Below are 13,059 nucleotides of genomic sequence, written 5' to 3'. Positions count from 1 at the left end.
TTCCAACTGCTGTATAAACTTCTTACAGCTTTCACAATAAACATACCGTTTACTGCATTCCTCTATCGATCTTTGTTTTCGAGATATTTAATTTTGAAATCAGGGAGTCCTTTTCTGGACACCCTGTAGCAGTCCATAATGTTTTGAGAACTGTTCGGACATTTTGTGCTTGATGGTGTTTTTCAGGAGATTTACAGAAATATTTCACACAGATTTCCTGGAAACGTGTTTAATGTTTCATTTTAACTGCCACACTTACTTCACATGGACAGGCCTAATCCCTGTTTTCTTCCACCATAACTAGGTGCTACGTAACCACCCAACAGGACTATTAGTTTTCTGATTCTTAGAGTTGCGTTTCTCGGTGGCTGGTGTAGACTCGGTCACAGATTAAGTCACAGTGTAGACATTAAAATTATTCACGAACTTGACTGTCCAATTTCCACATGCTCATAGCCACCACCTGAAGACATTTCTTTCATGACACTGCCATACGTCTACAAAATTCTAAATCTCTTGAACTGAAATGATTCAGTTCTCATCAAAAGGTGCGTTTAAATACTGAAAATTAATTTAACTGTTAATGTGGTTCACGCAGCATAAAATTTGGTGAATGCTGGTCTGTAGCATACGTTGGCTTCTCTGCTCTATTTGCCGTCAATTCGCTGTATAATTACTTAGATAGATATGGTGAAAAATATTATAATATGTAATAATAATCGTGACGTTCGTGGAAAGTGTGAGATATTCCTGAGGCGCATTACAAATAAACAGAGTTTGAGACTGTAGTACAGACAATTCCAGACGGTGAGACTATATAAGTATGTGATTCTGTGAAAAGCAAGGAAAGATTCAGACAAAGAGACTCTTAGGTTCCAGATATCCAAATAAAAAAATTTGAAAACTCGTCCTTTTACAGCAGAAGTAGATTTAAAAGTCATTAATTAACATCAAAATTCAAAACGAGTGCGAAAGAAAAATATTTCTTTAAATGAAACTCAAAACAATGATTCCAGAGGATCTAAGTTACTTGAACCTATGAGACTGGACTTAAGTGTATCGTGTGATCATGGATGGTAATGGAATGCATTGTTATTCTGGTTCACATTGGAGCTCTACCGAATCCCATGGAGAAAGAGCTAAGTTTCATTTTAAATCAGAATGAGAAGTGAATCTGAAGGTTTCACTGTGCGTAATCGCAACATTGGAAAATTAATTTATCCTAGATGACTGTGAGCGATTATATTTTCAGTGCTTTACCTAAACCAATAGCATGTAGCACTCTCGCCAACAGGTGTGCATCAACATGATGAGAAATCCACTGACGACCACACAATTCAGCAGAACCAAGACAAGACAGACAACTTACTGAGCGAAGCCACGCTAAAGTCATAGCGAATTCATGCAGCATGTGTTTGAATGGCCGTTACAAACCTAAGAGCTCTTGCAACAACTGTCACGCCACATGACAAGCCAAAGCGCTACACCAGACAGCACAACATCAATAACAGTGTGTCAACACGAGTGTCTGGATTAGACAGGATAGAGCCATGTTAATCTGTAGATGGAATGTGTCGAGGTGGAAGCAGACACTTTACAGTATGTGTGTATGGTATTTTGAGATGTTACACGTCCATGATTCAATATAAAGAAACAAGTTAATCGGAAAGTGATATCAATTGTCTTTATATACGTCAGAATTTAACCTCCAGTGTTGTACGTCTCATAGTAAAGATACCAGCTCAGATTCATTAGGAAAGCAGTTCGTGTGTGTCGAAAGAGCCTTAATGACATTCATTGCACTTTCCCGGAGAAGCCGGAAAACTTGAGTCTGGATGTTTGTACCACTATCATTATTCTGCGTTTTCCGAATGTGTATCCAGCAGATTAACAACTGTATCGCCTGACAAGAACGTCGTTGAGAAACTGGAAAGTCTTCCTCCAAAAAGTACTACTAACTTGTGGTGGCAGACTACTAGGACACTTACTGAATACACTTGAGCAAAGCTACTAACATTTTTGTCCAACTTTTACGACCACGGTTGTGAAAACATCACATTACATTACTGCACTTAATGTACTACTATTTGGCCACACGGAAAATGGCAATTTTAAGGTATCAAGTATGTCTCACATAAGAAATATATACATCTATCAATTACATTAATTTTTATGTAAGTCTTACTTAGGGATTGTGAAATTTTTCCACTCCTCCAGCGACATGTTGGCTCTTTTTCTGCCAGGAACGTGGCACCAGTGATCAGGAGTCTGCATTGCAAGATAGAAAAGATTTACGCTTATTAAGTTGACACATGGGCCGATGAAATTGAAGACGATGTTGAGCCTCGTCTGAAATTTTCCTCTTGATCCAATGGAGTCGAGCACTTCTTCAAAAGCTGGCACGACCATGGCGTTTATGCTCCTCCCTGAAATCCCGGAGACTCCCTGAAAGCAAATATCACGCCTATAGACTAACAGTATCTATGTAGTTCTGGTTTGTTATAGTTGAATAACCGTTACAGAAGCACACAATCCCGTGATTACTATTCAAAACATCATCTCAAAGAGGTCACAAATTTTCTCCACACACGCTATCTGAAGCTAAGCGTAGAAGGAAGTGATGCTGTCTTAACTGATTAACTAGCAACGATTATGCCAAGTGTAATAGTGAAACTAGTGAAAATAAAATTTTACATCACAATATTAATATCAGGGTTTTAGTTGCGACCAGCTGAATATATCTGGGTAAAATTCGTTGTTCGTCCTGTGTCTATCGTCCCACATGTAACTCAGCTCTGTCCAGACTGATGTATAAGCGATCATCAATCTTTTAAGAAGAACGTTATGGTTTCACCGCCAAGAGCTGCAAATAAATATTTACGTATTATAACTGTATCAGTTATTTCATATTCTGCAAACAATGGGAGAGAAATTACGAAATTTGTTACATGTTTAACTGCTAATACAACGCAACCTGTTCTACATCTTGAGGACAACTCACATTATAAGATGACACACACTTCAGATATCTAAAGAGCTTACATGGCGATATGAAAGCTATGGCGTAGAATAGCATAAAATCCGTCGCAAGACATTAAAAATGTACTATCTTGTTTTCCCCTGACACTGAAACAGAAATACGTTGTGTAACCCCCAGATCGATGTATAATCAAAGTTCTGTGGATACCACAATTAAGGTTAACATAATTTCACATATACAAAAATATATCAACATATGTCAACACCATTCGTTACTCTCAACGAATGTGGTTTAATATATGTAACGTACCCACGTAAATAATGCACTACTACAGGAACAACGATGTACGTAATTACACTAGAAGAAAAACGAATTTCATTACACCGCATTAAGATTGTCTTTAGCACAAAAATGGGTGATCAGTGCTGAATCAAAAACTTTTGATCATTTATCCAGTGATTAAAATGTTTGACTGAAACCAAAGTAAAATTTGATAACATACTGGAAGAGATTGTGCTTCACAACTGACAACTGCTTCTATTCCATAGCAGAATTTATATTATTGTAATGTGAATATGATGGTGCGTAGCAATGCTGGCCCACATATCTTTTTCTAAAAAAAAAAAGAACCCTTACAAACGTGGAGACAGTAAACATAGATAAATAGATAAAATTTGATTAGTGATGTAAATGTAAATGATTGTGATTTATCGTGAAAAATGAGCCTTCACATATGGAACTAACTAATTGTGCTATAGCATTCAAGGCATAAATTCTTAAGAAGATATTCATAACTGTGACAAATTCTCCTAGTTATGTGTGATACACCACGTGTACAAGTTCGGATATTAGTTACAGAAATCGTAGCATAACTTTTGTTCCTCTGGTAAATATAAATCAGCTCTGATGTCGCCAGTATGGAGAAAGCCTCGACACTAAAGATTGGAACCAGGCTGTATACATAAGACTATGACTAACAGTTTTTGGTACATTTGGTCACAGGTGATGCAATGTTGATTAAGTGGTTTGTAGACAAGAACAGAATTGACCGCAATACAGTTTTTATTATTTCATATTTTGGCAATAACACATCTCGCCTTATTTAAGGCAATTTCAGAGTGGCCTAAAAAGAAAGCAAGAACTGTTTTTAAAAATGGCAAGAAACTGACAAAAAAAAACTTTGAACTAACGAAGAAAATATTAAATCGAACATACTGGCACAATAGGTGTTAAACACAGGGTGTCATCGATGCGAATATCTTAGCGGGAAGACATCGCTGACAATATGTTATGAAAATTACGTGTGCCACTTTAAAATAAAAATAAATGGCCTACAATAGCAGTTAGTAACCAGAAGCCAGTGACAGATCTAGTCCATCGCAGACACCTATACATACATCAGAACGAAAAAAAACCTTAAAGATGCAAAATATTTTAAGTACATGGGGAGTTACGTTTAAAATACATAAATAACCTCAGTCAGTTGTCTTTGTCGAGTTTTAAGAAACTTCGAGCAGTGCGCTATTAAAACAAAGGGAACCAAAAGACAGACAAAAGGCCATTCATGGATAGTAATCTGCTTATGCCTCTAAACTACATCCTTCAAAATGTGGAGGCAGAAAATTACTTGCATAGTATATAGCGCTGTCCTAACGGCCCAGAAAATAGGTTCAGGTCTACAGAAATGCATCAAAAAACGTAAACAAGTGAGAAATGCCATTTAAAATTTTCTAGCCGTGCAGACAGTACTTGATATTTTTACCACAAGAGTTTTATAGCTGGTGTGAGATGGCGCTATGGGAAGAGAATTAGGACAGAGTTCCGCATAGCCAAACGTATTGATGAGTAACAGAAACTAACAGTGTAAAAATCAATAAAATCCCTTATTAAAATATAAATAATATAGTTATATAGCTGAGTTTCAATGAGCAGGGGTGAATGATGCTTTAAGGAACTTAAATATGTAAAGTATACGCCATAATTACGCGGGGTAGTAAAAATGTATGAAAGTAACTTTGGAAGTAATTCTTAGTGGATTAAGCAGAATACACCGAAATCGCACAACCGCATCTCCACAAGTAAAATGTTAGGACATAGGTACCTTGAACCGTGTTCCACGATACCTAAAAGGCCGAAAACAATGAGAAGCGTCAATAAAGAATCTGAATGATACAAAATACACTTAATTAAAATGCATGATACTAAGAATACAAAATTGGAGAAAAAAGATAAATACTTAAAGGAACCCAGAATGCGGGCACGCAAATAGGCCTCTGGCAGCTGTACGCCACACTATAAAAATCATAGCTCATAAGATGAGGTGCAAAGGTATATAAGTAACAAGCCTGTGGAACTGAGCAAAAAAGCACGAGGTTGCACCCCTCTAAAAGGTGATATCCCTGTGATAACTACCTACGCAAAAACTATTGTCTGACATTATCGAAGTATATTTGATTCCTTCTGGACAGCTGACCGTTTAATACCCTTCTGTACGTGTTTTCTACGTGTTTGGCTATTTCTGTTTCTTCTAAAATATTCATGTGCTTGCCTCATTTAGCGTAATGGAGAACTCTGTAGGGCAGTGGTCGTATGTCCATTGGACTTAAGATGTACCGCGAAGGATGAGTTGTGTTTGACTTGGTATTTCTTGTTCAACAGACGTTCATGGGACCAGGTATTAAAAGACCTGTCAGGTAGGCCAATTTTCGCAGCTTGACACGTATAGACTCGAGACGGAAAACACGTGAATTTATTTAGGTATCTGATCCTGCTCTGCTGCTCATTGTGTATGTTTCTTGTACTGAATACTGGTACTTGCAGAAATAAACTACTCGCACGTTCCCCAGAAGAGACAAGCCAGATCGTAGGAGACATTACCTAAAAAGGAGATTTGTACGTGATTATTTTCGAGATGAGAAAAATTGCTCGAAATGTTAACAAGCTTTCTGGGCAATCAAGAATTTACAATGGAAGCACTATAGTCATTATTAAAGGCAATGTGTTTTAGGTTTGCAAGCTGATGGCTGTGCCGGAATGTGGCAATTCCACAATCCACACATTGACAAGGGGCAAGCGGGTGGCCAGAGGACGCTGGGACAATGGAGTTGCACGTGGTTCCCTTTCTCCAGAATTCCATGAATATTTCACTATCTACTAAATGTAGAGGCAAAGAAAGGTAATTTACTACTCCATCTGGACCTATATTGTCACGAATGATGTTCAGTTTAGAATGGAGCGCATTAAATTCATTAGTTAGCGCAGCAGTCTCAGAAAGACAGCCATTAAATACAACAACTATGGAACCAAAACAACGTCTGTGAAACGGGATATTCTGACACGCTGATGAGTTCTTGTGGAAAAATTCACTCTCCAGACGGTCAAAAAAACATTCGCCAGTAAACAAGCAGCTGCGCATAGTGAAAAATTGCCTTGCCTGTAGATGTGGTCGTCAAACGAAAAATTACTATGTGACTGAGTCACAAGAGCCAAATCATCTCATTAAATTCCTTTAAGATCATGTGCTTATTGTTGAATTTTCATGTATGATAAGGACAGTATCCTCCATAGGAACATTTGTGTATAGCTTTCTAACGAGTTCATAACCCGTAATTTCGGTAGCTGACTATAAGGAGACATGTACAAAGAGCCTTTTAAACGTGTGGTTAATTCTCTTGCTTAAGGGGGTGAAGTGTGAAAATCCGATCCTTATTTACCATTCCCCTTGAATATATATAACGTTTTCTCAATATAGTCCTCACGGTATGAAATAAAGCTTGATTATGGCACCTATCTCCTATTTTCTTGTTTATTGACTTTATCGGCAGATAATCGCCGCTATGTGATAGTTCAGGGATAGCTGTTGCAATAAAATCCCTTGCTTCCCACGCTATTTTGAGACTTTCGTCTTTGCTAGAGCCAGTGAGTCGGGGCGGCTTTCATTTTAGCGTGAATGCAGTTCCGCTGGCGCCACTAATTACTTGAGCTTTCGATATCTATCATGATCATACGTCGGGAGCTAGGGTCTTTGGTCGAGGAACGTGTTGTGGGTTTTTGGCGCGACCTGCGACGGCAGTAAGCTGGAGGGCAGATGGCTGGCAAGATGTTACTTTCGGGGCACTCCTGCTGTTTGGTATGGGCCACGAGAAGACACGAGTGGTTAAATCGGTTGGAGGCAAGCCTTGCGGGCTGAATGAAGAATTGTTAGCAATGAGTTGCGGGAAGAGCAATATATTACGCGTGTAATCTAGTCGGCAAGATAACGGCTAATTCTGCAAGCCTAAATTTCATGCAGCTCGAAGACAGCCTGTACGGATTGGAGACAATAACATCCCTCAATGTTCCTTCACAGCTGGGTGGAGTTTAGTGTTGTTTCTCTTTGGTACTTGTTATCGTAAGGTCATATCTGTCTTAATAAGGAATTGGACCAGTGATATTAAAGCGCCTCCGAGTGGCTGCGAGCTTTGTCATCGGTCAGTGCCACTGGTGTTAATTTTTGTTCCACACCATATTCTGTGCTAGTGTTCGATCACTTTCTTTTACAAAACGAGTTGGTGAAACTGAAATTCTAACAGAGCCTGTGTCGAAGACAAGGAGCCTGTTTTAGATTAGTATGCCGTAGTAATTGAATTTGCAGTCGCTGATATTTCACTTACTAATTTCAAGTAAGTTCAAGGAATGTCAAGCTTGTAACTTGTTTGTTTACTCGCTTCCAAAATAAGTTACAATTGGCTGCAGTCTTAATATTTCATCGTTTGATACGTGCCCTGGCAGAGTGTCACCAATAATCCGGAACTCTTGATCTGTTCAATACTGCGAACTCACCAAGCACAAAAGCTTTGAAGCGTGTTCTGCAACACAAAGTTCCTCATCACTATACTTGCTCTTTAACTACCGTTTAAACCTACCAGCCTTATTGCTAGTTCTAGACCGTGATAAGGTTTAAATCATTTTACTTATGAGAATGAACTGTTGAGTTTTTCCTTTTCATCCGCAGTAATTAGCTAAGTCTACTTATTGCGAAACTTGCCTGCTTGCTACCTGTTGCCTGTGATAGCGCCTCCTGCATTTGCCAACTTATCGTGTATTTTGGAGGATTGTGTATTCATTCAAGGGTCATTGTCTGTTTCTGCTGGTGTGTCCCTGTTGGGGGTCACATTTAAAGTGAAGCGGTCTCTGGAACAACGACTTAAATGCATTATATGGAAATCGAGATACGGAACATCAAATAATTGACGTCGGGTTTTCATTCACTTCAGTCTCTTCTATATGGACGAAATTTCTGTCAAACAGAATCGACGTATTGCTGTTTCAGTATAAATGATGCTATAGTGTACTATGTACGGCTTACATACTGACTTGATCTAATAATACAGTACCACACTTCAGTTGCTTTTCCATAGATCACTGTATAATACGAACAAGAAAAAGCCATATTACACATTTGCCTATTAAACAGTCGTTAAAGCTAAAAGTAGTGCACTGAGACAGTAGACCAACAAAACATATGTTTATTCGACATACATGAATAGTTCTGGAAGCAACAGTTCACTGTAAAGGTGCTCTGAAGGCTTTACATATACCAACGAGCATAATACATAATAAACTTTTTTGAAAACCTAGTATTAACATAATCATCCACAAAGCGAAAGAAATGCTTTTATTGAATTACAGACGTAGCCTACATAGGACACAACACCGTTATCAACAATGATCTGCCACAGTCTATGCATGGTTACTACCGATAATGTGAGTGTTTCGCTTCCCGAGTAGCCCTTGTCTGTTGCAGATGCGTAATCGTCGACAATATTCTTCAGCATTTCTGCATTGTCGTCTCGAAAGAACATGAGTTGGGAGAAGGTATCTTTCGTCTATGCATCCTTAATCCCATAACTATGTCCGTCTGACACACTGGCAATATACATCCATGATTCTTCGTTTGGAAAGGATTGAATGTTAATGCATAGCTAGACGAGACGGAAAACGCGTTTCCATTGCAGTACAAAATGACATATTATTGTATTCCAAACACTGCCTTTCTCATGGGCATATCTTTAAACGGCTTTCCTTTGCGCAATATTAGTTACTGAGTGCAAATTTCTTACCGGTTTTCGGCGACACATAACACAGTCCTGAATTTCTCTTCTTCTTCGCGACCACTTTCTTCCACTTCCTTTGTTTGAATTTTAGGTTTCCTTCCAATTAGATGGTTCTCATAGTCACACTCTGCACAGTCACTACCCGTAGTTTGCTTACACTCACGATTTACTTCCTATGTGTTTTGCAAACGTAAATTCCATGGTACAAATATCCCATTACTGACAAATACTGTACGACTCAGCAGAGAGCACACGCAACTCTAGTACCAACGGAGTGGAAGTTGGTTACTGGCAACGGCGGTCGATGGAGCACCGATTTGGAGCAGCACGACCCTAAAATGTTTCTAGAGGGCATTGCGCCTGTCATAGAGTAATAATTTATGAGCACAAAGACTGATTCGTACAGATGCAAACAGATGCAATTTCGGCGGGAAATGGAAAAAACGAATTAATGTCTTCTCAACTTATCTTGTATATTTAGCGGATAGTATATTTATTTACGGGTCATTGCTAATGTCTCTGCTGGTGTGTACTAGCTGGGAGCAATTAAATTATAGGCCTTTCATGTTTTCTTCTTGTACTTTGGGGGATTGTGTATTTATTTAAAGGTCATTGTCAATGTTTCTCCTAGTGTGCACCAGCTGGGAGCCACGTTTTAAATTCTATGCCTTCTATGCTTTGATTGTACTTTGGGGGATTGTGTGTTTTATCTCTTAAGGGAGTTTATTAAAGATAATAGACTGTAAAGGACTTTCCAACGGCAACAGTCTGTTGCGTAGCTCTTTATTCTTTCAGTATTTTGGGTGGACGTTGTCCATCTATGTAATGTGATCTGGGAATTGATGTGACATTAGGTGGCAGTCATATTAATTCATTTGACTGGTAAAGCTCAGTTTTTAGAAGTCGCTTGCAGCCACATCTAATTCGTGTGTACTGTGTATTCCTGGATTCAGGCCCTGTTCTTAATAGTATAAACTGTTAAGGACTGTTTTAAATAATACTGTTCAGGCCCATTAAATTATTGCGAGCGTTGTTTTTCTTTTTGACAAGTTTTTTAACTTGTAATCGTAATGATTGTTGTTAAGCAACAAAGTGTATTCCATGAAACAACGAATGACGAAATATGTGGGTTTAATCTTCCATGTGTTTTTCCTTAAAAATTATCCAGTCCTTGTTTTGAGATATTAGCCAGATTTGTCTGTTGCTATCTTGAAGTCAGCAACTAATCCTGGGCTGACACTAACGACCTACAACTCATTCATGACCCAAAACAGCCAGCATCGTTCTACAGCAGAATATGGAGAAGGGGATATAATCCTGACAACATCTTTGTGAGTAGGAAGTTGGCAGCACACTGCATGAAGCTTGTTGAAGAACCTATCCCAAGTACACAACACAGACCCGTCGTTTGTGTTGTGAATGCCATGGTTAAACCAGAGGAGGTGCCTTTCCGAAGACGGTTTTTCCTTAAACATTATCCAGTCCTTGTTTTGAGATATTAGCCACATTTGTCTGTTGCTATCTTGAAGTCAACAACTAATCCTGTAACGGCTCTGTCACCTAGGTTCTATTTAATACTACGTTTTACTACTTTTTCGAGTAGTTCGGTTAGTTTCATACTAAAGGAAGTATCGATGAGATTAATAACCGATTTTGAAAGAAGCCTTCATTAGAGGGCGAACGGAGCCTATTGGGCTGAGGATATTGTTTTCCTCCTAGCTTACGGTTATGTCGCTGTAAGATCAGCTGGGCTTCTTCCCAAATAATTACACAAAGAATTATCTACATTACATTAAAAATAGTTGCAGTGAAATACGCACCTTTATCTAAGGCTTTTAAATAGTCATTTGTCACATACAATTGGCTAATATCATTGGCTATCAGTTTCGAATCACATTTGAACATAATACGACATGGTAATTGAAAATTGTATCCTTTATGGAACTTAAACGTATACGTAGGAAATAGTTAATCATAGAAAAATGGTTTGTTGACTTTAATGTTCCTCGGTGCATTCATGGTTTTATGTTTCAAATTTGGCAGTGGTGACGCCGCCCCTTTTCTCTAGCCAACCAGACAGACTGTTATAGAATTTTCCCCAAGTCATGACGGGATGAGACAGCAACCAGTGATAAATGATTCGAAGTGATAAACAGACTTTATTATTGTATACTTTGCCAATAACGCGCTTCACCTTGTATAGGGCATCTTCAGATTATCCTATAATGAAATTACAAACTTTTTTAAAAAAAACGATGACATAGTTGTAGTGAAACTTTGGACTATTAAGAAAAATACTAAAGCAAGGTTACTGACACAGAAGGTGTTAAATCTATAAGTCACCGTCCATGCAAATGTCTTAGCGGGACAACACAGTTGTCAGTATTGTAAGAACATTGCGTGGTGCCCTTTAAAATAAAAATAAGTGGGATATAACAGCCGAAATTATTCAGAAGCCACTAGCTCGTCTGGTCTATCAAAGACACCAGTACACACAACAACAAAATAATTTTAAAATGACTTTCTGATACACAGGCAGTCACGTTTAAAATACGTGAAAGACCCCATTAGATAGCTACCCTTGTCGAGTTTGAAGGGACTTCATGCTTAGTCGTATTAAAATTATATATACCAGAAAATAGTCAAGTCCTTACTTGCCGCTACTCATTAAGACCGGTTTATATAAGCACATTTTAATATTTTTAAATGAATTTATTGGTTTTACACTGTTAGTTTCTGTAAATCATCAGTACATTTGACTTCAAGGTAACTCTGTCCTAATGCTCTAACCATGGCGCCATCTGATGTGAACGGCGCACACCAGCTAAAAATGCCTTGTGGTCCAATATCTAGTATTATTTGTGTGGCCAGAACATGTACAACGGCATTTCTTATGTGTTTACATTTTGTGATGCATTTCTGTAGGCCAGAACCCGTTTCCTGGGCTTATTGGATTGCGCTATATACTCTACAGGTTGATATACTGCTTCCACACTTTGAAGTATGTAGCTTAGAGGTATAAGCAGATTAGTCATCTTCAATGCCGTTTTGGCTATCTTTTAGTTGCTGTTATTTTAGTAGGGCACTGACCGACGTCTCTTAGAACTCCAAAATGTCGACTGTCTACTGAGGTCGTTAATGTATTTTAAACGTGACTTTCCGTTCACTCGACAACATTTTACATAAGTAAGTTGTTTACAATTTTTGTTCTCTTGTGGGTATTGCTGTCTTTGATGGACAAGATCAGTTAACGGCTTCTGAATACCTTCGGTTGTTATATCCCCCTTTTTTTCATTTTAAAGGGGCACCACGCAATGTTTTAAAATACTGACAACGGTCTTTGCCTGTTAAGACACTTGCATGGGCGGCAGCCTATGTGTTTAACACCTGTTGTGCCAGTAGGTTGACTTTAATATTTTCCTTGGTACAACAGAGTTTTAGTACATCGGGATCATGACATTTTGAATAACAGTTTCCGTGTTCTTTGAGGCCGATCTGGATGTGTCTTCAACAAGGTGAAACGCGCTCTTGGCGAACTATAAAATAATATAGCCTATTTTGAATCGAAGACTGTTTATGCCTTCAAAATATTAAATTATGTATAGTAAAATGTACCAAACACTCGTAGTAATCGTTCTGTGTATACAGTCCGGTTGCCGTATCCACCCGTCATAAATTGGAAAAAGTCAGATAATTGTACGACTTTTCTTTATTTGACAACAGATTACTCTGTACAAATGCATTGTATTGAAGTATGTAGTTATTTTTATGGACACAGTAAGTGCGTTTAAATCATGCTCGTATTTTCAGTATGGTGTCATGGCATTTTAACTGTTTGAATCTGTACTGTAAACTACTTACGTGAGAATGTGACATCTCATTAACTAAGCTTTCGTGAACGTGTAAATGAGACAGGGTTGTGTCTACAGTTGAACATGTGACACATTTATTGTGTCCCTTCTTGATATACAGGGTACCTTATGA

The 13,059-nt window shown here is 38.3% G+C and overlaps 1 protein-coding gene across 1 annotated transcript in view; it reads right to left on the bottom strand.

Moving 5' to 3' along the window:
• The window catches only part of LOC124605968 (solute carrier family 22 member 7-like), a 75,511-nt gene that overhangs the window by 37,905 nt on the left and 24,547 nt on the right, over positions 1–13,059 (bottom strand). Inside the window, exon 2 of the mRNA XM_047137932.1 lies at positions 2,186–2,445. Within this exon, the coding sequence (XP_046993888.1) occupies positions 2,186–2,445 (260 nt within the window). The remainder of the gene's footprint in view (positions 1–2,185; positions 2,446–13,059) is intronic.

Source organism: Schistocerca americana, chromosome 3 (genome assembly GCF_021461395.2).
Source record: "Schistocerca americana isolate TAMUIC-IGC-003095 chromosome 3, iqSchAmer2.1, whole genome shotgun sequence".
Lineage (NCBI taxonomy): Eukaryota > Metazoa > Arthropoda > Insecta > Orthoptera > Acrididae > Schistocerca > Schistocerca americana.
This window is presented reverse-complemented; position numbering and strand designations above follow the sequence as displayed.